Raw genomic sequence first — 24,858 nt, 5'->3', positions numbered from 1 at the left:
TGGAGCAGTTTTGCAAGGAGGAATGGGCAAAAATCCCAGTTGTAATGTGTGGGAAGCTCATAGAGACTTATCCAAAGCGACTTGGGGCTGTGATTGCCGCAAAAGGTGGCTCTACAAAGTATTGACTTTAGGGGGTGAATAGTTATGCACATTGACTTTTACTGTTATTTTGTCCTATTTGTTGTTTGCTTCACAATAAAAAATAAATAAATAAATAAATAAATAAATACATCTTCAAAGTTGTGGGCATGTTCTGTAAATTAAATTATGCAAATCCTCAAACAATTCATGTTAATTCCAGGTTGTGAGGCACCAAAATAAGGGGGAAGGGGTGAATACTTTTGCAAGGCACTGTATATATATATATATATATATATATATATATATATATTAGTAATATTTGAAGTTAGTTTGGCTTCAGTCTGAGTTGCTGACCTTTGTACCAAATGTATTAAATATTATATGTTGTTTGTTAAATTTACCTGTAAACATAACTCTTTTGTCTTGAAATGCTACTCCAGTTTTTGTCTGACTGGGATTTTTTTTTTCAATTTTTTTAAAAAGTGGCAGTGATAAATCCAGAGTGAAACTAATTAACATAGCTAACCATGGCTGCTTTCCCTCCTATTTTTCAAAACTGGAGTAAGGGTCCATTCACATGTCCGCAACTATTTTGTGGTCTGCAAATTGCGGATCCGCAAAACACGGATACTGGCCATGTGCGTTCCTTAATTTGTGAACCGCACATGGCCGGTACTATGATAGAAATGCCTTTTTTTGTCCGTGTGTCTGCGGACAAGAATAGGACATGTTCTATTTTTTTGCGGGGCTGCGCAATGGAAGTGCGGATGCAGACAGCAGACGGTGTGCTGTCCGGACCTTTTGCGGCCCTAATGAAAATGAATGAGTCTGCTGCGGAACTGATGCGGACCCATTTTGCAGACGTGTGAATGGACCCCAAGTTGTATACAAATATGACTTTTTAAAGCAGTAATTCTGATGTGTCCTCTAGATTTAAGAATATGTAGCGCTTCATAAAAATAAGTCGTTTTTTTTCTTTACTGACAGGTATGTGCTATCTTTAGTCCTCGAGGATTATAATTATAATTTTTTTACCATTTATAACTTTTTACAAACAGAGACTAGAGATGAGTGAATTTCTTAAAATGTAAATCAAAAGTGCTCAGATTTACTAGAAATTGCATTGTATGCCAGGCAATGCTCCCATGCATTTCTTGGAAATTTGTTTAAATTAGTGTTCCTTCAAAAAGGAAAAGACAGATAGCTAGGCAGATTTAAAATGTGTCAATTTTCATATATTTTCCCCAGAAACCCTGAGAAGTGTTAACTGGCTTAAAATATTCCTCATGCATACGTTCAATGCTTTCCATTAAGAGAAATATTATCCCAACCAAGGCCTCTAATACAGCCAAGCAGTTTTTTTGTTTTGTTTTTTTTGCTTTTCTCTGTTAAAGAGTAATTACCTAGAAACATCTGGGTAACACTGACAACAATTTGAAGCTACCAACATAAACAGTAATAAAAAAAATAGAGAAAGAAAGGTAAAATAGGGGAAAATTGATCTATTCATCACAAAAAGGTATGTATAAATGTATATACTAAATATGAGCAAATCAATTAAGAATTCATCAAATTTTTTGCAGTTCATTTCAGGTGAATCAAAAGAAACATGTATGTAAAGAATAGGTGAAATTCAGCTTTTTTTTTCTCCAAAAGGATTTAAAAAAGTGTTTCATACATGTAGATATGGCATAGCCATCCAACCACTTCTCAGCCTTCTTAGCACAATTAGGTGAATAGCTAAGCCTGCCTCACACCTTTTAGGATAAAATTCCTTAGTCAGAGCAAAGCAAACAGAATTGTTTTTTTCTAGCTGAAAGGCCTTGGGAGGACCTCTGGGTAGGTACGATTTCTATTATGAAGACCAGTTAATATACGTGATGACTATTGTAAGCTAGGCAATGCTCCTGTTGGTTTTTGGAAAAATATATGCAAATTAGTATTTCTAACATCAGCTGACATCAGAAAGAATTGCTTATATTTTTTTTAATAAGAAAGATAATTTTCATATCTTTAAGTTTTGTGATAGAGAGGATACCATATTTTAGAAAACAAAAAATTAGAAAAAAATATTTTCTAGGTCCTCTTTGAAGTGAATGGCGTTTACTCATGTATTACTGAAGTGGACGGGTCAAGGTCAATAACTTTAGGGTGTAGCATGGTGGGGATAGTTTTGATCAGCTCCTGTTACCCTTGCTAACCATTGTAACAACCAGCAATGGTGCATATGGTCAACTCATTAAAAGTACCTATCCAAATAAATGTCTCTGCTGTCATGTTATGTTCTTATGTTATGTTGTTATGTCCTAGCATATGTCTTGTTCTGCTAAATCATTTTTAAATATTTGTCTGAGACACACATAGTTCTGGTACACACAGCTCAAAGGGGAAAGTGAAACGGTTTTGGGGGAGAAGATAGCTAGAAGGTTGGAGGAGTGATTAAAGAATACGAATGAGGGGAAATCTAATAACCATGTATAAATATATCGGTGGGAAGTACAGAGATCTCTCCTATCCCCAGGACTGTGACGAGGGAACATCCTCTATGTCTAGAGGAAAAAAGGTTTCAACACAAACATAGAAGAGGATTCTTTATAGTAAGAGCAGTGAGACTAAGGAGCTCTCTACCTGAGGAGGTGGTGAAGGAGAACTCTCTAAAATAGTTCAAGAAGGGCCTGGATATATTAAAGGTTCTAGCTATTAGATTTCTGGAGTGGAGTTATTGATCCAGGGAGTTATTCTGACTGTCTGATTGGAGTTGGGAAGGATTTTTTTTCCCTTAAAATGAGAAGAATTGGCTTCCACCTCACAGGTGTTTTTTTTTTGCCTTTCTCTGGATCAACTTGCAGGACAACAGGCTGAACTGGATAGAGAGATATCTTTTTTCAGCCTTACAGCCTTACAAACCATGTTACACAGCACTACCATACACACATACAGCTTTGCTACACACAGATACAGCCCTGCTAAACACACAGATCTCTGCTATATACATATACAGTTCTGCTACACACATATAGCTCTGCTTTACCCATACAGATCTGTTAAACCCATATAGCTCTGCTACATATATAATTCTGTTATACACATACAGCTCTGCTACACCAATACAGTTCTGATACACACATATAGATTTGCTATATCTATACAGTTTTGTTACATACAATTCTGCTACATACATAAAACTCTGCTATACATAGACACACACACATATCATCATCATTTTTAATTAAAACTCCGGAGTGCCAGCTATAAAGTTTTCCTGCTCTGGGTCCTCCTATTGATGACATCATCAAAGGTCCTTAAGCTATACTTGAAGTTTTCCTTTCCTTTCAGTGCAACATAGGACCTTCCCCATGTGCTCTCCTGCTGCCGTTGATCACGCAGATCAGTGTTGGCAGGGAGAGAGAAGTGTGTGCATGCATAGCTCTCTCACTGATCAATAAAATTGCTGTATTTGTGCTCTGCCAGATCATTAAGACAGCAGTCATGGGGTCTGGCCATGCTGAATCTCTCTGATTATCATTTAAAAGACAAAGGCACTTTCTAGCAATATTTTTTTTTTCTTTTTAACAATTGTGTCTTATAAAGTGAAAAATACAGTAATTCTTTCTGATGACATCTCATGTTAGACATACTGATTTGCATAACCATTTATCAAAAACAAAGAGAACTATTACCTAGTTTACAATAATCATCATACATAGTAAGTGGTCTCTATAATAGAAATTGAACCCACGAGAAGTCACCACAAGGCCTATTAGCTAGAGAAGCCGGCTCTGTCTGCTTTGCTATGGTAAAGGTTATACAGTACACAATAACTTGTTTAAAAGGCTCAATGATTAGTCAATGGCTATTATATAGGTGTAAAACAATCAGATTTGTAATCCTAAAAAGCTAGGTTGTATATGTTTTCAACACACAGATGTCTCTTTCTATGCCTGAAATGAATCATCAGATATTCAGATTTGTTAGAATCAGAATTTTTTTTGAAAATTTGGGATGAATTCTGAGTCAATAGAATGTCCCTGTTGGTAGCCTCAAACTGTTAAATCCGTGTTTATTTTTATTATAAAATGTTTTATCCATTACCATGCTTTTCCTCCACATAATGTTTCTCTAGAAAAAAGACATAGAAGCTAGTCTCCTATACAAAAGGAAAGGAAAACTGAGTGTCTCATACCAGGAACCTAGCTCTTTTTAAGTAATTGCAATTGCGCAAATAGGCACTAATGATGCGCATATTTTTTGCGCAATACATGCAACTTCACATTTTATCAGGTCTGATTAGATATTACTGATTGGTGCACTAAGTATTGTTGTGACATCATAGCACTATGTCTGTAGAATGTATGTATGGACAGCAGATAATCAATAATTCCTATCACACTACCTAACACCATGCACTGGAACCTATCAGCTACACTATATCACTATCTAACCTACACTGACTATCTCCCACTAACTATCTGTATTATATATATGAGCTAACTATCTAATGTAATTGGATAATGAATAGGATCCAGATGAAAGCACAGAGCACAGCAATGTCACTGCTCTCTCTCTCTCTCAGAACTGCAAAAGAACAGCAGAAAATGGCTTCTGGGGAGGGTCTTATATAGTAAAGGCCTAGGCAACTTTCCTATTGGTTGCTAGGGATGTTGCTAAGCTCTGACAAAGATATTGCAGCCTTCTTATTGGCCCACAGGCAAGGAGGAAGGTTACTAAAAAAATCTAGTATATTCGCGATTACAAATATATAGTACTATATTATACAACTTCGCGATTTCTTGAAGCGCCGATATTAACGATAAAAATTCACGATTAAAATAATTGTGATCAACACTAGTAATTAACCTGAATTGCATAGATACTATACCTAATATAGAGTACATGGAAAATGTAAGCTCTCTGCACACATTTTTCATCAAACGTGTGTTGGGCCCTGCACAAGGCTCTTAAGAAGTGTATAAATATAGCTGCTCTCTACACCACCCTGAATTTTATAGGCTTAAGATAGGCCTAGGTCCTAGTGATGGCTAACCTCTGGTACTCCAGCTTTGGTGAAACTACGACTCCCAGCATGTTCCATTCATTTCTGTGGAGTTGTGAGAACAGCCAAGCAAGTGTGTATCTTGAGAGATGTAGTTTTACCACAGCTGGAGTGCCAGAGGTTAGCCATCACAGACCTAGGAGATGCAATTCTGTTAGTGTTAGGTCCCCATGTGTAGAAACCATCTTGTCATTTGTAGATGGGCCCAATATTTGATGTTCCAGTTTAAGCTCCAAAGCCATTTATTGTTATCAGTATCATTGTTTTTTGAGTGTATTTGCCATTAAATGCTTAGGGCATTATCAAGTAAATTTTTATGACAATGTTTTAGGCCTCCTGCACACGACCGTATGGCTTTTTCAGTGTTTTGCGGTCCGTTTTTCACGGATCCGTTGTTCCGTTTTTTGTTTCCGTCTCTGTTCTGTTTTTCCGTTCTGTTTTTCCGTATGGCATCTACAGTATACAGTAATTACATAGATAAAATTGGGCTGGGCATAACATTTTCAATAGATGGTTCGCAAAAAACGGAACGGAAACGGAAGACATACGGATGCATTTCCGTATGTGTTCTGTTTTTTTGCGGACCCATTGACTTGAATGGAGCCACGGAACGTGATCTGCGGGCAATAATAGGACATGTTCTATCTTTAAACGGAACGGAAAAACGGAAATACGGAAACGGAATGCATACGGAGTACATTCATTTTTTTTGCGGAACCATTGAAATGAATGGTTCCGTATACGGACCGTATACGGAACGCAAAAAAACGGCCAGTAATCGGGGGGAAAAAACGGTCGTGTGCAGGAGGCCTTACTCATTTTGGGCTAAAAATCTAATTTGCAACTGGTCTTTATTGAAACATTTTTAGTAGTTTTTGTGATATATGGGTTAAACATCAGTCTATTTGCACATGAATTATATCTAAATTGTTATCGAACTGATAAAACAATGGCTTAACCACTTAAGGACCAGGCCCTTTTTTACAAATCGTCACTCCACAACTTTAGCGGTTTATTGCTCGGTCATGCAACTTACCACCCAAATGAATTTTACCTCCTTTTCTTCTCACTAATGGAGCTTTCATTTGGTGGTATTTCATTGCTGCTGACATTTTTACTTTTTTGTTATTAATCAAAATTTACCGATTTTTTTGCAAAAAAATGTCATTTTTCACTTTCTGTTGTAACATTTTGCAAAATAAACGACATCCATATATAAATTTTTCTCTAAATTTATTGTTCTACATGTCTTTGATAAAAAAAAAAATGTTTGGGTAAAAAAAAAAATGGTTTGGGTAAAAGTTATAGCGTTTACAAACTATGGTACAAAAATGTGAATTTCCGCTTTTTGAAGCAGCTCTGACTTTCTGAGCACCTGTCATGTTTCCTGAGGTTCTACAATGCCCAGACAGTAGAAAAACCCCACAAATGACCCCATTTCGGAAAGTAGACACCCTAAGGTATTCGCTGATGGGCATAGTGAGTTCATAGAACTTTTTATTTTTTGTCACAAGTTAGAGGAAAATGATGATTTTTTTTTTTTCTTTTCTTACAAAGTCTCATATTCCACTAACTTGTGACAAAAAATAAAAACTTCCATGAACTCACTATGCCCATCACAAAATACCTTGGGGTGTCTTCTTTCCAAAATGGGGTCACTTGTGGGGTAGTTATACTGCCCTGGCATTTTAGGGGCCCAAATGCGTGCAAAGTAGTTTGAAATCAAAATCTGTAGAAAATGGCCGGTGAAATCCGAAAGGTGCTCTTTGGAATGTGTGTCCCCTTTGCCCACCTAGGCTGAAAAAAAGTGTCACACATGTGGTATTGCCGTACTCAGGAGAAGTTGGGCAATGTTTTTTGGGGTGTCATTTTACATATACCCATGCTGGGTGAGAGAAATATCTTGGCAAAAGACAACTTTTCCCATTCTTTTATACAAAGTTGGCATTTGACCAAGATATTTATCTCACCCAGCATGGGTATATGTAAAATGACACCCCAAAACACATTGCCCAACTTCTCCTGAGTACGGCAATACCACATGTGTGACACTTTTTTGCAGCCTAGATGCGCAAAGGGGCCCACATTCCTTTTAGGAGGGCATTTTTAGACATTTGGATCCCAGACTTCTTCTCACGCTTTAGGGCCCCTAAAATGCCAGGGCAGTATAAATACCCCACATGTGACCCCATTTTGGAAAGAAGACACCCCAAGGTATTCAATGAGGGGCATGGCGAGTTCATAGAATTTTTTATTTTTTTCCACAAGTTAGCGGAAATTGATATTTTTTGTTTTTTCTCACAAAGTCTCCCTTTCCGCTAACTTGGGACAAAAACTTCAATCTTTCATGGACTCAATATGCCCCTCAGCGAATACCTTGGGGTGTCTACTTTCCGAAATGGGGTCACATGTGGGGTATTTATACTGCCCTGGCATTTTAGGGGCCCTAAAGCGTGAGAAGAAGTCTGGAATATAAATGTAAAAAAAAAATTACGCATTTGGATTCCGTGAGGGGTATGGTGAGTTCATGTGAGATTTTATTTTTTGACACAAGTTAGTGGAATATGAGACTTTGTAAGAAACAAAAAATAATTCCGCTAACTTGGGCCAAAAAAATGTCTGAATGGAGCCTTACAGGGGGGTGATCAATGACAGAGGGGTGATCAGGGAGTCTATATGGGGTGATCACCCCCCTGTCATTGATCACCCCCCCTGTAAGGCTCCATTCAGATGTCCGTATGTTTTTTACGGATCCACGGATACATGGATCGGATCCGCAAAACACATACGGACATCTGAATGGAGCCTTACAGGGGGGTGATCAATGACAGGGGGGTGATCAGGGAGTCTATACGGGGTGATCACCCCCGTCATTGATTACCCCCCTGTAAGGCTCCATTCAGACGTCCGTATGTGTTTTGTGGATCTGATCCATGTATCAGTGGATCCGTAAAAATCATCCAGACGTCTGAATAGAGCCTTACAGGGGGGTGATCAATGACAGGGGGGTGATCAGGGAGTCTATATGGGGTGATCACCCCCATCATTGATCACCCCCCTGTAAGGCTCCATTCAGACGTCCGTATGTGTTTTGCGGATCCGATCCATGTATCAGTGGATCCGTAAAAATCATATGGACGTCTGAATGGAGCCTTACAAGGGGGTTATCAATGACAGGGGGGTGATCAATGACAGGGGGGTGATCAGGGAGTCTATATGGGGTGATCAGGGGTTAATAAGGGGTTAATAAGTGACGGGGGGGTGTAGTGTAGTGGTGTTTGGTGCTACATATTGCTGAGCTGCCTGTGTCCTCTGGTGGTCGATCCAAGCAAAAGGGACCACCAGAGGACCAGGTAGCAGGTATATTAGACGCTGTTATCAAAACAGCGTCTAATATACCTTTTAGGGGTTAAAAAAATCACATCTCCAGCCTGCCAGCGAACGATCGCCGCTGGCAGGCTGGAGATCCACTCGCTTACCTTCCGTTCCTGTGAACGCGCGCGCCTGTGTGCGCGCGTTCACAGGAAATCTCGGCTCACGCGAGATGACGCCAATCGGCGTTAGTGTGTCCTGGGAGAGCCGCCGCAATCACTTTTTCATAAAGACTAATTGCAGAGTTATTTGAGACCAAAATGATTATAAAAAATGTGTGTATATATATATATATATATATATAAAGTAAAAAATAGATGAGCAGCACACAATATGTCAGCAGGTGCAATACCTTGAAGAGGGCCACGGACCTGGTCCAAATTAGGTATAAAAAAGAAAGAATCCAAGGCAGCACACAAATTTCCGTGAAAAAAAGGGTGTTTATTGACCCATACGTGGACAGCTGTCCATGTATGGGTCAATAAACACCCTTTTTTTCACGGAAATTTGTGTGCTGCCTTGGATTCTTTCTTTTATATATATATATATATATGGAACAAGAGATATAGGGCGGCTCTCCCTCTGGTTGGAGATGGCAAGGTGCTCCAAACTGATGTTGCACTCTATTCACCAAGAAATTCACAGGAGATGAATGGGCACTCTTATATCTGGACACACACAGAGTCAATATAGCATCACTAAATTCATTTATTATGTGGATGCATGTATCAAAGGAAACAGGTGATATAGAAATATATGTATAATATAACTCCAAAATATATTAAAGGAAATAGCTCATAAGCAAGACGTCATACATAAAATTATCAGTACTGCGACTATTCAAAAGGATACAATAAAATATGCATACCAATTTTAAAACTTAATAAAGTAGCTGCTGGGATAGAGGTTTTGCAATCCAAGCTGAGTTCATTCAAATCTCAGGTTGGAGCAGGTGAATGAGTCCTCCTTTATTGCAATACACAGGTTTGATAATGTGGCTGAAAAAAATATATATTTCAGACCCAAAACTGTGGGCTGTAGGTGAAAAAAATCCAAGTCTGTGTAAAGTCTATATAATACTGTGAGAAATGTACAAAAAAGTAGTAGACGTGCAACAAAGATGAATATTGTGAACTTTAAAGTGCAGATGTGCTCACGGAGGAAAAAATATATGTATAAAAATATTTGATCAAAGTGATGAATCATGTATTGCCCACAATCTGAGGGAACTCTGCAGTATTGGTAGTGCAATCGTTTCCCTAAGATGTGTATCTGATACCTCTCTAGGGAATGTAGCTTATTATTATTTCTTCATATACAATGTTGCAGTCTTATATATATATATATATATATATATATATATATATATATATATACCTTTAAATGTGAAATAAAATAACTGGATAAAACTAGTACACTAAACCTGGTAGGGTTAATCATGGTATCATGGTGACTAAAATGCTAAAATGCTAAAATGAGCTTTTTTTGGTGCAATCAGTATTACAAATACTTTATTGTAGTACCAATGTTTTTACTTTAGTTATATACAAATTAGGTGTGTAAAGCACTGAGGGTCTAGTTTGGCCGCTTAGAACATTGCTTCAACTCCACCTCTTCCCATTGCCATTAAACTTACAGAGACATCCTCACTACTTCCATTTCTGGCCCTGAAAGAACATGCATGTGCAAGTGCAGTGAAGATCTCAAGGCCAAGCATCAGAGCAATATAGAAACCTAGCCCTGTCAATTTCACTAGGAGGTGAAGCAGTACTTACAGGGGCTATGCCAGCCCCTCTTTGTTTTAAACGTCTTGTTTAAGTCACCATGATCAACCCTAGCAGGCTGTACGCCAAGTTTAATAGGGTTGATCATGGTGACAGATGCTCAACGTATTTACAATGATAAATTATTAACTTGTTTTGTGTGTTTATAGTAATAATAGAATTGAGCATTGTAAATTCAGAAAAAATATAAATGATGTGTATCTATTGCTATTAACTGTATGATCACCAAATAAAAATAAATAAATAAATGAAAAAATATATATATACTGTATATATATATGAAATATGTATTGCTCGAAGCCCATGGTACTATAACCATTGCTAGGTGATTATGGCGCCTTTTGCCCATTAGAGCAAGTAAGTAGTAGGAATAGGATGTTTTTTTGGCCCCTCTTGAAAAAACTTCACAGTAAAGATGAGCAAATTGATTTCTTAGAATCGAAATTCGATCTAATTTTTTTTGGTTTTTATTCAATGAAATCAGAATGTCTTCAGATTCTTTTGGGTAAATTTGGATACAAATGAAGTTTAGGAAATTTGCTAATATGTATACCCAGTGGCATGTTTGCATGACTCTTTTTGTACCAATGTATTTTCCCCTTACTGCTCTACATAGAAAGTGACAAGTCAGGCGCTCTTTGACTTTTTTCTTACAAAAAAAATACATGACTGCGTGTGGTACACCATTTTTTTTTTTAAAGGAGTAGAATAGCATATACAAAGGGGTTTTCTTTTCTCAACATTTTGTGGCACTATTTTGAGGTATGTATAATTTTTAAATTTTATATATTTTTGGGAGTCAGAATAACATCAGAGATATATAGCACTAGGTGGTTAAGGCTAGTGATTGGCTGTATCCCTGCAGAGAGTATGATGTATTTGTATGGCCCGGGACTTATATAACCCCTTTAATTTTATTCTACATATCCTGATTTTATTTTTATTTTATCTATTTTTAAAAACTTTAACATACAATCATCTGATCTCTTTTCTCATAGACTAAAATTATTGAACATTACAGCCTATTGAAGATTAACTGTGTTTCTATGGAGCCCTGCCTATGACAGGCCTTGGAGACTATAGAAGACCTTAGGCTGCCATAGCAACTAAAGAGCTCACTCGATCTTGGCATAGGAAGCCTTTTAGGCCCCAGGAGCTCCCGGGGCTTTACCTTTCTGATGCCATGGTCACAATTGACCATAACATCTAAAGAGTTAAAAGTCTGTGATCTTCATTATTGCCAATCACAGACATGCCTCTGGGTGTCTGCTATATAAAACAGCAACTATGGTGCTAACTTAGCTTTTAAGCAGGCATTAGCTTTAAAGTGGGGACATCCACCATATTTTATGATGGATGTTTTGAAGAGGTTAATTATTCCTTGAAGTTGAAAAGAGTGTTAGGATAATTAGAAAATAAAACTTTTATATTGTAAGAAACGTACTGATAAGAAAAAATACATGTAAATCTCAAAATTATTATTTATTATAAAATATATAGCAAAGAAAGTCAAATTTTAAATGGACTTTGATATTGATTTGCTATTTATTTTTTATCATAACACACTGTAGAACTGCAATAGGCAACATTTTTTATAGTGAATTCTAATTGTTCTTATCTTAATAAACAAATCTAGAACGATATTTTCTTTAAAAAAATTCAAAAGCAGGCAATGTATGAAATTTTTGCATAGCAATAATGTATTTTTCATTGATGTATACAGTCTAATAATATTTCTTTCTTCGATTTATTCATTCAATATTTAAATGGTCAGAATAAAAGAGAAGGAAGAAATAATTTATAGTACTAAGAAAGCATATATGCTAAGTTTCCCAGTTATTACACGTTTACATCCTAGGAATATATCCTAGACTTGAAGTTGTATCAGACTGCAGGTTAGGGGCTGACTATCATGTACCCAAGGTAACGTCATGTCCAGCACCATATCCCACCGTTTCCTGAAGTGGAGGTGACAGCAAGAAATGTACGGGTCTCCTCTATCATGTATACCTATACACATATACAAGAATGTTTTTAATTTATCTTTACATACTTTGAAAATTTACATTATGACTATTATGATTAAATCTAATTTTAGAAATCAATTATATACTTAATGAAATATTGATGCATATTTTACTTTATTGTTATGACATTGCTCTACATTGCAATTTTACAACTGTATTTAAATTTTAAATATTAATTTGTATTATTTCTATGTAAAAATACGCTATGTGTTGAATTTGTTTTATACCAGATATATACCATAATTAAATATTATATTTAATGTTTCTTACTCATCCATGTTACTTTGATTACTAAATTTAGACAACCAAACATCATTTTCTAAAAAAATATAAAAATCTCTACTTATTTATGTAAAATTAGCATAATTAATTAAACACTTTAAATGATATTAGGAAGTGAAGATGTTAAAAGCCATATTCTGCAGTTGCTAATGGAATATTGTTGATTTATGAAATGTTATTAAGTTGATTACAATCAAATGCCATGAAAATGTAAGATTCAAGAACACTTGTTATGTTCTTAGAGTAATTAATTAAGTTGGGTTAGATGATGTCTATTATTAGATGCTTCATTATTAATGTAAAACTGAATATGGCTACATGCACAGAGGCACCCATGCAAGAATCTTGTACCATAGTGATATATATCCCCAGAAAATAGTGGGATATGGTGCCCAAGTGATTAAAAAGGCTGAATCGTATACCTTGCTGCATGAGAGCTCCAACGCCAAACCAGAAACTATTTAGCAACGTAAAATTGTTTTCCACCACGTCTGAATCAGGGTTGCAAGGATGTGGATTATACCATTCATATGGGCTAAACCTGTGAGAAGTGAAGGACAAAGAAATTAACCCAGCAAGAGGAAGAGATATCCACCAAACATCACTGAAAAAGAACAGAAAGATTATTTTTTTTTTTAAATATCATTTTACGTCAAGTATATCACATGACAGAAATTAAAACAATGTATAGAAAATATTCATAGAGGAAACACACATTTAAAAAAAAAATGATAGAGAAAATTACTGCATTAACAAGACTGGATCATATTAGTATTCATTTGCTGCACTTTTTATATTTTTAGTTTTTATAAGTGGTATTTTTGTAATGTATTAACAAGATCTCATTTTTTTACATTCTGCTGTTATGGAGAAAAGCTATATTGTCTTAGCTTGTGATTCCGGCCAGCTGATATAGAATGCAAATTGATTAACAAATCAAGTCAACTTGATTAACAAATTAAACATATATATATATATATATATATATATATATATATATATTTTATATAAGGCAATTGAAAAAAATATATAGACTAATGTGTATAAAACAATTCAACATAGCCAATCCAAATTTAGGAGGGACACTCCAGGAATAGGTTAATACACAGAGTTATGACTAACTTTAGGGAAAGCACATGACTACTCCCTTTAGGTTTCTATGGAGGTTATGTATGGAGTGTTATTTTTAGTCCAGGAATTAGAAACATTGTAAGAATATTTAACCTTATAGTCACTGTAAAAAATGAACATAATTAATAAAATATTGCTATATAAAAATATTTAATTCATAGTTGAAATGTCCAATGTTTTATGTTTTTATGTATGAACGATATAAAAAGTCAAAGTTAAATTAATCATTGTGGTGAATATGCAGATCTGCAATAATCCTCTAACCATTCTTGAGTTGTATTGGATGTTAGGATACATTCACACTAGTATTTGTTAAAACTGTATGCTTTTATATGTTGATGAACATCCACTCTATTCTCCACTCATTTTAGTATAAAACTTTTTTTAAATAAGAATATACATTAGGTGTGTAACAGTCTGAAAAAAATTAAATTAGTTTTGAAACAACGATATTTAACTCTGAATAAATGTTACTGTGCTTCTACTTACACCTTATATATATTGCTTACTTATGTGCATGCACTGATGAGAATAGGAACTGGTTATTTTTTATTTCATGTATTTTGTCGGTGATTTTTGAATTTAACTGAAAGATATAAAATAGGCTACCAATAACTTCTTTTATGCAGAAAAAAAATATTCATTGTTTATGGTTTAACAAAATACTTGAGAAAAATATTTAAAAATGACACACCAAACATTACTTTAATATGTTATAAACATTATAATATTTTGACAATTCATATTTCAAAACCACATTTTAGTCAAGTTCACAGATATACGATTAAAAATAAATTAGAATGTTAAACTACATGATTCAAGTCAATAACATAGCCTATACAGGGAGTTTTGTGGGAGTATGTATTAGAGAGGAATAAAGAATAAGCTAGGTCAATTTCCTCTGATGTCAAGGATAGAAAAGGACAAGTGTATTGATACTCAATTACCTCTATATGATTTAATTTATATAGTATCTATAGAAATTGAAATACATTCCAGCTCTAAGCTGATCTTTTTTCAGTGCTAGATGAAATACATACTGCGTATTCATTATTCTTCTACAAACTCCAGTTTTATCTTACACACTGCTGCTACTGTGAGAAAAATCTTGAGCCCCCTTTTCTGTGCCTCCTTTAAGTGTTATGCACAACACTCTTAAGATATGCTCATGCTCAACAAATGAAGTACAGTTCACTACATTTACACTATTGATCATGTCCTGTAGAGGCAATGAGTCATTTTCCATTGTTTATTGAAAGCCTAAGTACAAGTTTTTTGTCACCCAAGCACTTAAAAATATGTGCAAGGTTGCAAGCCCTCCCTAAAAGGATAATAACCCATCTAAACTATTCCCTAACCCGCTGCTTAACAAGATGCTAGGGCTTCCACCCCAGTATCAATCAAGAGCTGTAGTCAGGGTTTAACTCCTCTAGAAGGGTTTTTTTGGGATGCTTACTCAGAGATTCCATAAGAGCCCCCTAATTAATCCTTTCACAAATATATGTACAAAATGAATATTGACATTAATATATGACCCATCTAGTCCAGTCCAATCTAGTGGCTGCATAAAATACCATGCCTCATATAGTAGAAGCCCACTCTATAACAGAGGTGAGTATGCACATGAGAGTGAAAGCAGTGAATGTGCAAGCTGTTACCAGTTTCAGTGCAAATAGAACTAAAACACTATGGGGTCATTTATTAAGACTGGCATTTTGGACATCAATCTTAATAACCCCTATAGCTGCCGGTGGATTTGCTGGAGTTATGCCTCTACATAACTTCAACTGATCTACAGTGACTTCTAAATGTGACAGCTTCCTACCTGTCTTACAGTTATACCATTTTCTACGCCTAAAACAGATGTGGAGAATGGTAAATGAGCCCATACCATGCCCCCTTTTTTAAACTTGGCGTGAGCGGGGAAAAGTAATTTCTGCGCCAGAAATCCGCCTATTATAGGTGAATTTCTAGTTAGTTAATTACCCCATATGTATATATTGTATATGTTCATTAACAATTGTGCTGTTCTACCCACTAGTAATAATAAATGCCATATGTTACAGGAATAGTGTATATTGATATCCAGTGGTATTCACCCATTAAGTGATATCAGTATGGCCATTTGGTCATTGTGTCCCCTGTTAGCATATCAAAGGAAGGAAGGGCACATTGTAAAAGCAGTTGGACTGCAGTTGGAGAGTCTATCTCTCTCTCTCTTCCTGGACCCCCCTGGACAACCATCATTAAGTTATATGTAAGCCTCTGTGTGTGTGTATGTATATAAGTATAATATCCCAGTAGACTTTATACAGTCCTGATCAAAAGTTTAAGACCACTTGAAAAATGGCAAAAAATCATATTTTACATTGTTGGATCTTAAAAAGGTTCCAAGTAGAGCTTCAACATGCAACAAGAAGAAATGAGAGTGAGACAAAACATTTTTTGAGCATTCAATTAATTGAAAATAACGATTAAACTGAAACAGGCTGTTTTTCAGCTGATCCACATTTTAGGACCACATGCCTTTAAAAGGCCAAATCTGTGCAAAGATGTGGATTCAGGTAGTCACACGTTGTGATGGCAAAGGCAAAAAAACTCTCCCTTTTGGAATGTGGCCGGGTTGTTAAACTGCATAAGCAGGGTCTCTCACAGCGCGCCATCGCTGCTGAGGTGGGACGCAGTAAGACAGTCATTTGGAATTTCTTAAATGATCCTGAGGGTTATGGAAGAAAAAAGTCAAGAGGAATACCCCAAAAAAAAATCACCAGCACTGAGCCGGAGGATCCAATTGGCTGTCCGTCAAGACACTGGACGATCCTCGACCCAAATCAAGGCCCTTACTGGTGCTGACTGCAGCCCCATAACCATCAGATGGCATCTGAGACTGAAGGGCTTCAAAAACAAAAAACGTCTTCAAAGACCTCGTCTCCTTGAACGCCACAGAACTGCTTGTTTCGACTTTGCAAGAGAGCACCAAACATGGGACATTCAAAGGTGGAAGAAAGTTTTATTCTCTGATGAGAAAAAATTTAACCTTTTTATGGTCTCCAACGTTATTGGCATGACAAGCAGATCCCACCTGAGATGCTTTCTACGCGCCACAGTGGAGGGTGCGCCATAATGGTCTGGGGTGCTTTTTCCTTCAGTGGAACAATGGAGCTTCAGGAAGTGCAGGGGCGTCAAACGGCCACTGGCTATGTCCAGATGTTGCAGAGAGCATTCTTTATGACTGAGGGCCCTCGTCTGTGTGGTAACGACTGGGTTTTTCAACAGAACGATGCTACAGCACACAATGCCCGCAGGACAAGGGACTTCTTCCAGGAGAATAACATCACTCTTTTGGCCCATCCTGCGTGTTCCCCTGATCTAAATCCAATTGAGAACCTTTGGGGATGGATGGCAAGGGAAGTTTACAAAAATGGACAACAGTTCCAGACAGTAGATGGACTTCGTGCAGCCGTCTTCACCACTTGGAGAAATGTTCCCACTCACCTCATGGAAACGCTTGCATCAAGCATGCCGAAACAAATTTTTGAAGGGATAAGCAATAACAGCGTAGCTACTCATTACTGAGTTCATGTTTGGAAGATGGATTTCTGTTTTGGGGGTGTTTAGTTTTTTTTTGCAGGTGTGGTCCTAAACTTTTGATCAGCTGAAAAACAGCCTGTTTCAGTTTATTCGTTGTTTTCATTAAATTGAATGCTCAAAATTTTTTGGCTCACTCCCATTTCTTCTTGTTGCATGTTGAAGCTCTACTTGGAACCTTGTTAAGATCCAACCATGCTAAATATGATTTTTTTTGTCCCCTGAAATGGTCTTCCAACAGTCTTGAAGGAGTTCCCAGAGATGCATAGCACTTGTTGGCCCTTTTGACTTCACTCTGTGGTCCAGCTCACCCCAAACCATCTCGATTGGGTTCAGGTCCGGTGACTGTGGAAGCCAGGTCATCTGGCGCAGCACCCCATCACTCTCCTTCATGGTCAGATAGCCCTTACTTTCAAAGTTTTCCCAATTTTTCGGCTGACCTTCATTTCTTAAAGTAATGATGGCCACTCGTTTTTATTTACTTAGCTGCTTTTTTCTTGCCATAATACAAATTCTAACAGTCTATTCAGTAGGACTATCAGCTGTGTATCCACCTGACTTCTCCTCAACGCAACTGATGGTCCCAACCCCATTTATAAGGCAAGAAATTCAAGGGACTACCTCTTGAAGTGTATCAAGAGAATGCCAAGAGTGTGCAAAGCAGTAATCAAAGCAAAAGGTGGCTACTTTGAAGAACCTAGAATATGACATATTTTCAGTTGTTTCCCACTTGTTTGTTATGTATATAATTCCACATGTGTTAATTCATAGTTTTGATGCCTTCAGTGTGAATCTACAATTTTCATAGTCATGAAAATAAAGAAAACTCTTTGAATGAGAAGGTGTGTCCAAACTTTTGGTCTGTACTGTATATATATATATATATATATATATATAAAATACAATGTTTATCCCAACCCTAACTCATCTCTTTAACCTATCACTAAACTCTGGTGTCTTCCCCTCTGCTTTTAAACATGCTACCATTACACCCATCCTCAAAAAGCCTTCACTTGACCCATCTTCCTTGTCCAGTTATCGCCCCATATCACTTCTTCCGTATGCCTCAAAGCTACTTGAACAATATGTCCATTCAGAACTGTCCTCCCACCTCTCCTCCTGCTCCCTCTTTGACCGCCTACAATCTGGCTTCCGACCCCACCACTCGACCGAGACTGCCCTTACCAAAGTCACCAATGACCTACTGACAGCCAAAACCAAGAAACAATACTCTGTCCTCCTTCTCCTTGACCTGTCCTCTGCCTTTGACACTGTTGACCACTCCCTTCTGTTGCAAACTCTCTCATCTCTTGGCATCACCGACCTGGCCCTCTTCTGGATCACATCATACCTCACAGACCGGACGTTTAGCGTCTCCCACTCTCGCACCACCTCCTCGTCTCATTCCCTCTCTGTTGGTGTCCCGCAAGGCTCTGTCCTAGGACCCCTGCTCTTCTCTATCTACACTTTTGGCCTGGGACAGCTCATAGAGTCCCATGGCTTTCAGTATCACTCCTACGCTGACGACACACAAATCTACCTCTCTTGTCCAGACATCACCACCTTGCTATCACAAATCCCACAATGTCTATCTTCTATATCATCCTTCTTCGCCGCTCGCTTTCTAAAACTTAACATGGATAAGACAGAATTTATAATCTTTCCCCCATCTTGTTCAACCCCCTCAACAGACCTATCTATCATGATCAATGGCTGCACACTCTCCCCGGTCAACAAAGTCCGCTGCCCTGGAATGACCTTGGATTCTGCACTTTCCTTTCGACCGCAAATCCAAGCTCTTTCCACCACCTGTCGCCTCCAACTCAAAAACATCTCCCGCATCCGTGCTTTCCTTAACTTTGAATCTGCGAAAATTCTTGTACATGCCCTCATTATCTCCCGCCTAGACTACTGCAACATTCTCCTTTGTGGCCTTCCATCTAGCACTCTCGCTCCCCTCCACTCTATCCTCAACTCTGCTGCCCGACTAATCCACCTCTCACCCTATTACTCCTCTGCCTCTCCCCTCTGCCAATCTCTTCACTGGCTCCCCATTGCCCAGCAAATTCACTTCAAAGTACTAACAAATACATACAAGGCCGTCCATAACCTGTCCCCTCCCTACATCTCTGAGCTACTTTCCCGATACATCCCCACACGCACTCTACGATCCTCACAAGACCTCCTTCTCTCCTCTCCTGTTATCGCCTCTTCCCACAATCGACTCCAAGATTTCTCCCGTGCATCCCCCATACTCTGGAACTCGCTACCCCAACATATCAGACTCTCACCTACATTGGAATTCTTCAAAAGAAACCTGAAAACCCACCTCTTCAGACAAGCCTACAACCAGTGACCCTGCTGCCTCTATACCGCCATGACCAACTTAACTCGCACCTACTGTGTCCTTCTCCCATACCATGTAGATTGTAAGCCCTCACGGGCAGGGCCCTCTCTCCTTCTGTACCAGTTTGTAACGTGTCTTGTTCATGCTTAGTGCAATTGCCTGTATTATGTATGTGCACCGCTTATCATATGTACAGCGCTATGGAATGAATGGCGCTTTAATAATAAATAATAATAATATCAACACTGGCACACCAAAAGGTACTGGAATAAACTCACCAATAGATGACACGACCAAAACAGAGATACAGATGAAGGTGTGAAATGGTGGGAATGGTATAGGTTGAGAGTGGATATATGGCAGTGAACAAAAATTATGATATACTTAAGTGAGCCAGCTCTGAAATACAAAAAAATCAACTCAGCAAAGAAATTTCAATACTGACAACAATAAAGTACCACAGATACCAGCATACATAGAATAAACACAACAAACAAGTATAAGATACTGAATCTGACAACAAATGCACAGAGCATAAGCTATCCGTAAAAGGTCTGTACATACAAAAGCTATACAATCCATAGCCAATCTTAACTTAACCAGGCCAAGGTTGGCAATAACTGATCCAAGTTTCAAGATGCCCCAACAATGCTAGTAAACAAGCAAGCATGATGCTATATATATCCCTGTTGCTTGCAACACACTGTCATATAAATGTCATACACAAGTATATATTTTTATTACCATGACAGTCAATGGGAGAAACATATGTCTTATTTTTTTTTAGAAAGAAAAAAGAAGACAAAACCCATATGTCAATCGTAGGCCCAAATCCTATTTCCAATGGAGTGCAACTTTACATATTTTTAGTTTCCCTATTCTAAAAAATGACTGATCTCCAGAAACCTGCCCAATATATTTCTATGTACACACAATCACGATTCTGATTAAAATGAAAAACTGCTGTCTAATAACCTCCCCATATCCCCCCCCATTTTCCTATAGTGGCACATTTAAACCATTGAAGCTGTTCTTTTTGGCCCAATAATCATCCTGTGTAAAGAGACCTTAAGTTCATTTCTGCCAGGACCAATAATATAAACAGTTTTATCAGATTATGGGAAGGAATAGAAAACATGTTCACACTCCAGACAGAAGATAAGTCACACTGTATGTTTGCAATGAGGCAATTTACAGTAAAAAAAATATATATACGGCAACCAATTAAAGATGTTTGAAATTCTAATTACTTTGCTAATGACATACTGTTTTTTCCCAACTTCTTCAGTCTTAAAAGCCACTTTGGAGCTGAACTGCTATTCATCCGTCTCCATTGTGTGAAAATCTTTCATTTAATCAAAACTACCGTATTTGAATAAGGTTATTGTCACTTCAGAGAATTCAATTTTCTTTACCATATTCTTTCCAACACATTAATATTCAGAGGATCAAACACTGCATTTTCACTGTACTAATACAATATTAGAACACCTCCTGTCTTAAAAGGCTCTACTTGAAAAAACAAAGAATTTTTCATTTCACACTCTACAGATAAACTAACATATTGTTCATAGAGATGATTAGGAAGGTTACAATTAGAAAACATATAACAAAGAATCTAACCAAATTTATTCGTCATTGTGATAAGACTTTTGGAAGTTTATTTTTATTCTAAGGCTGTTTAAAATCAACTGAATGCTATAAAGTCATGGTAGGTTCAATACTTTCTGGCAATTTCTCTAAAGTGCTACAGTTTAAGTCTATTCTGTGTATTAAGGCAATGACATCCATATATATCTATGTTAAGAAACTTACTGTTATGTGAAAAGAAAAGGTTTTATGCAGTAATCAGTAAATGGCAGATGGTTTACATGAAAGTATGTTAATTGAGTTATAAATAAAATAAAAACGGAATTGTATGATTTGTATATAAAACAGCCAATGGGACAGAGGTTGATATTGTAGTAGATAAAGCAAAAACTTGTGAAAAACTTTCCATGTTATAAATAGTGTTGGGCGCGAATATTCGAATAGCGAATATTAATCACGAATATCGTCACTTCGAGAATTTGCGAATATTTAGAATATAGTGTTATATATATTCGTAATTTCGAATATTCTAGATTTTTTTTCATCAGTAACCTCCCTTCTTGCTTGTGGGCCAATGAGAAGGCTGCAATGTCTTTGTCTGAGCTTAGCAACATCCCTAGCAACCAATAGGAAAGTTGCCTACCCCTTATTATACCTCCCCAGCAGCCCTTGTGTGCAGTATTTTGCAGATCTGAGAGAGACAGCAGTGTTATTGCTGTGCTCTCTGCTTTCCTATGTCATTATATCAAATAGTTAGTTAGCTAGCTTATATATATATAATATAGATAGTTAGTGGGAGATAGTCAGTGTAGGTTAGATAGTGATATAGTGTAGCTGTTGTAATGTTCTGCCGTGCCAACCATTTTCTCCAGTCTCAGGAAACTTCTAGCAGCTTGAAAAACGCAGCCTGTATTTCGCGCGCATTACGTGAATATTACATTGCCAATTTTTTGCGATCTAGAAAATAATCTCGAATTTGCGAAAATATGAATAATATTCTACCAAGTATTCGCGAAATATCGCAAATTTGAATATTGCCCCTGCCGCTCATCACTAGTTATAAATGTATAATTTTTTTGAAGGACATAGCATCAAACTTCATGGATTAGAGAGAACATTTAATTTAGATATTTTTTACTAAAATGTCCTAAATGTTTTTTTTATTACTTTTGTAAGGCTACTTTAACACTAGCATTTTTGCTGAATCTGGCAGGGCTCAGCAAAAATGCTTCCGTTACTGATAATACAACCATCTGCATCCGTTAGGAAACGGATCCCGTTGTATTATCTTTAACATGCCCAAGACGGCTCTGTCATGAACTTCATTGAAAGTCAATGGGGGACGGATCCGTTTTCTATTGTGTCAGACTGTGTCAGATTGTGTCGGATCTGTCCCTATTAATTTGCATTGTGGGTCATGACGGATCTGTCTTGCCCCGCATCCCAGGCTGGAAAGAAAACCGCAGCATGCTGCAGTTTGCTCTCTGGTATGAGAATGGAACATAATGCATTTTGGAGTATTCCATTCTGTTAAGTTACGTTTTGTCCCCATTGACAATGAATGGGGACAAAACGGAAGTGGTTTTTTTTTCCTGTATTGAGACCCTATGACGGATCTCATTACCCAAAAATATTAATGCTAATATGAAAGTAGCCTAAATTTACATTAATGTTCTATCATATTACAACACTTATTTGAAAATAATCCTATGACAAAGAGTAAACAATTTTAAACAACAATTTATAGCAAATTTTGCAGGAAATAGAAGAGTTTAAAAACTTGCTGAAGCAAATGTCCAGGACCTTTTTTATTTTTAATGGTGCATGCATATGACAGAGCATTGTGAACTTGATGGTAGCTTATGGAATGCCAGTGGATCATTATTAAGAAGCCATGGGCACTCAGTGGACCACCACATAATATAGTGGTATGGTACCATATTAGGCTACTTTCACATATGTGGTGCATCCTTTCAGCAGGCTGTTCTGGCATAATATGTGCAGGAATTGGCCAGACAAAAACCGCTGCATGCCAGGTCTTGGCCAGATCTCCACCGGAGACATTTATAGTTAAAGGGGACAGAGGGCATGCCAGTATTACTGTAATATGTCACCTGATTATTATTATTATTATTATTATTTTATTTATTTTTTACATAAAAACACTTTGGATCTCCTTACTAAATGGGAGGTATATGGTCTTGCCGTAGTGCCCCATGGATACAGTAATATGTCAGTATGCATGAGCCTTATAATATATTTAAAAACAACCCTAAATTTGCTTAATTATATATAGGAAAGGATTTTCTATAAACTTGCAGAAGTAATACAAATTGTATTATTCATTATTGGCATTAAAAAATCATATAGACAAAAGAAATAGAGGCAAATATAGTAGTTTTGTAGTTTTGTAGGTTATCCACTTCAACCTATCAGCTGTCAGCTATAAGCTTAATATTATATCTTGTCTGTGTGTGAATTATTTCCCTTCTATCTTCTTTCACCTAGAAATGAGCACATTTAAAAAAAATATATATTATTCAGACGATTCGATCCAAATTAATTTGTCAAAAAGCCTGTTAAACATCAGCTATTTCCCAGCTGCGTGGATTTCGGTGTATAACACTGTCCATTGCAAAAACATGCATAGCTAGTCTGCTATGGTAGTGAAACAGTTAATGTGAGTCAGTATGATAGGCAGGTGACAGGCATCACTCTTAGGGCACATGCATACGATCGTATGTATTTTGAAATACACAAAACACGGAACCACATAAAATACGGATGACGTCCGTGTGACATCAGTTTTGCATATTTTTTTTTTTTTGTGAATCCATTGTAAAAATGCCTATCTTTGTCAGCAAAATGGACAAGAACAGGACATGTTCTATCTATATGGGGACATATGGAAATGGAATGCACATGGAGTCATTTCCATTTTTGTGGACACATTGAAATGAATGGTTTCGGATACGAGCAGCAAAAAAAAAAAAAAACACACACAGAAAAAATATATGGTCATGTGCATGAGCCCTAAGAGTGACGTCTGTCACCTACCTGTCATAGAACATGGGACGCGTATGCAGAACCATTCACCCCACAAAATCAGTATTATCAGACAGCTATTTCACCCCAATTACAGAATCAAGGATTAACAGATTTACTTATGTATAGCAGAACGTAAAACTCCAAAAATCTGTAGTTTTCGGGCACTATTTCACCCCAATTACAGAATCAAGGATTAAGAGATTTACTTATGTATAAAAGAATATGAACAACCTAAAATCAGTAGTATTAGAATGATTTTTAACCCCAATTAGTGCAGCAAGGTGTAATAGAATAGTCCCTATTAGCCAGGCTTTAAACAGTTAAATTGTCCCTGCTCTCTTCCCTATAGTGTGGATAATGTCTCGGTATTATATCCCTAGACTATCACTAAGAAGTCCCTGAACTGTTCTAAATTTTTGTAAAGAAAGTCTTTCCAAATCACTGTCCCTAGCACCTGTCACGTCTCTCTCTGCATTAAGTTCATAGTAAAATAGAGAACACCGGGCAGGATGAGGCTTTTTATAGGGCTTTGACATGATAGGAGCTGGCTGTCTG

General features: G+C 37.1%; 1 protein-coding gene across 1 annotated transcript in view; it reads right to left on the bottom strand.

Annotated features, from left to right (window-relative positions):
• The window catches only part of GRIK2 (glutamate ionotropic receptor kainate type subunit 2), a 1,085,136-nt gene that overhangs the window by 294,599 nt on the left and 765,679 nt on the right, over nucleotides 1-24,858 (bottom strand). The window contains exon 12 of the mRNA XM_040428804.1: nucleotides 13,022-13,140. Within this exon, the coding sequence (XP_040284738.1) occupies nucleotides 13,022-13,140 (119 nt within the window). The remainder of the gene's footprint in view (nucleotides 1-13,021; nucleotides 13,141-24,858) is intronic.

The sequence above is a fragment of the Bufo bufo genome, chromosome 4 (assembly GCF_905171765.1).
Source record: "Bufo bufo chromosome 4, aBufBuf1.1, whole genome shotgun sequence".
NCBI lineage: Eukaryota > Metazoa > Chordata > Amphibia > Anura > Bufonidae > Bufo > Bufo bufo.
Note: the sequence above shows the minus strand (reverse complement) of the source record. Positions and strands in the feature narration are given on the sequence as shown.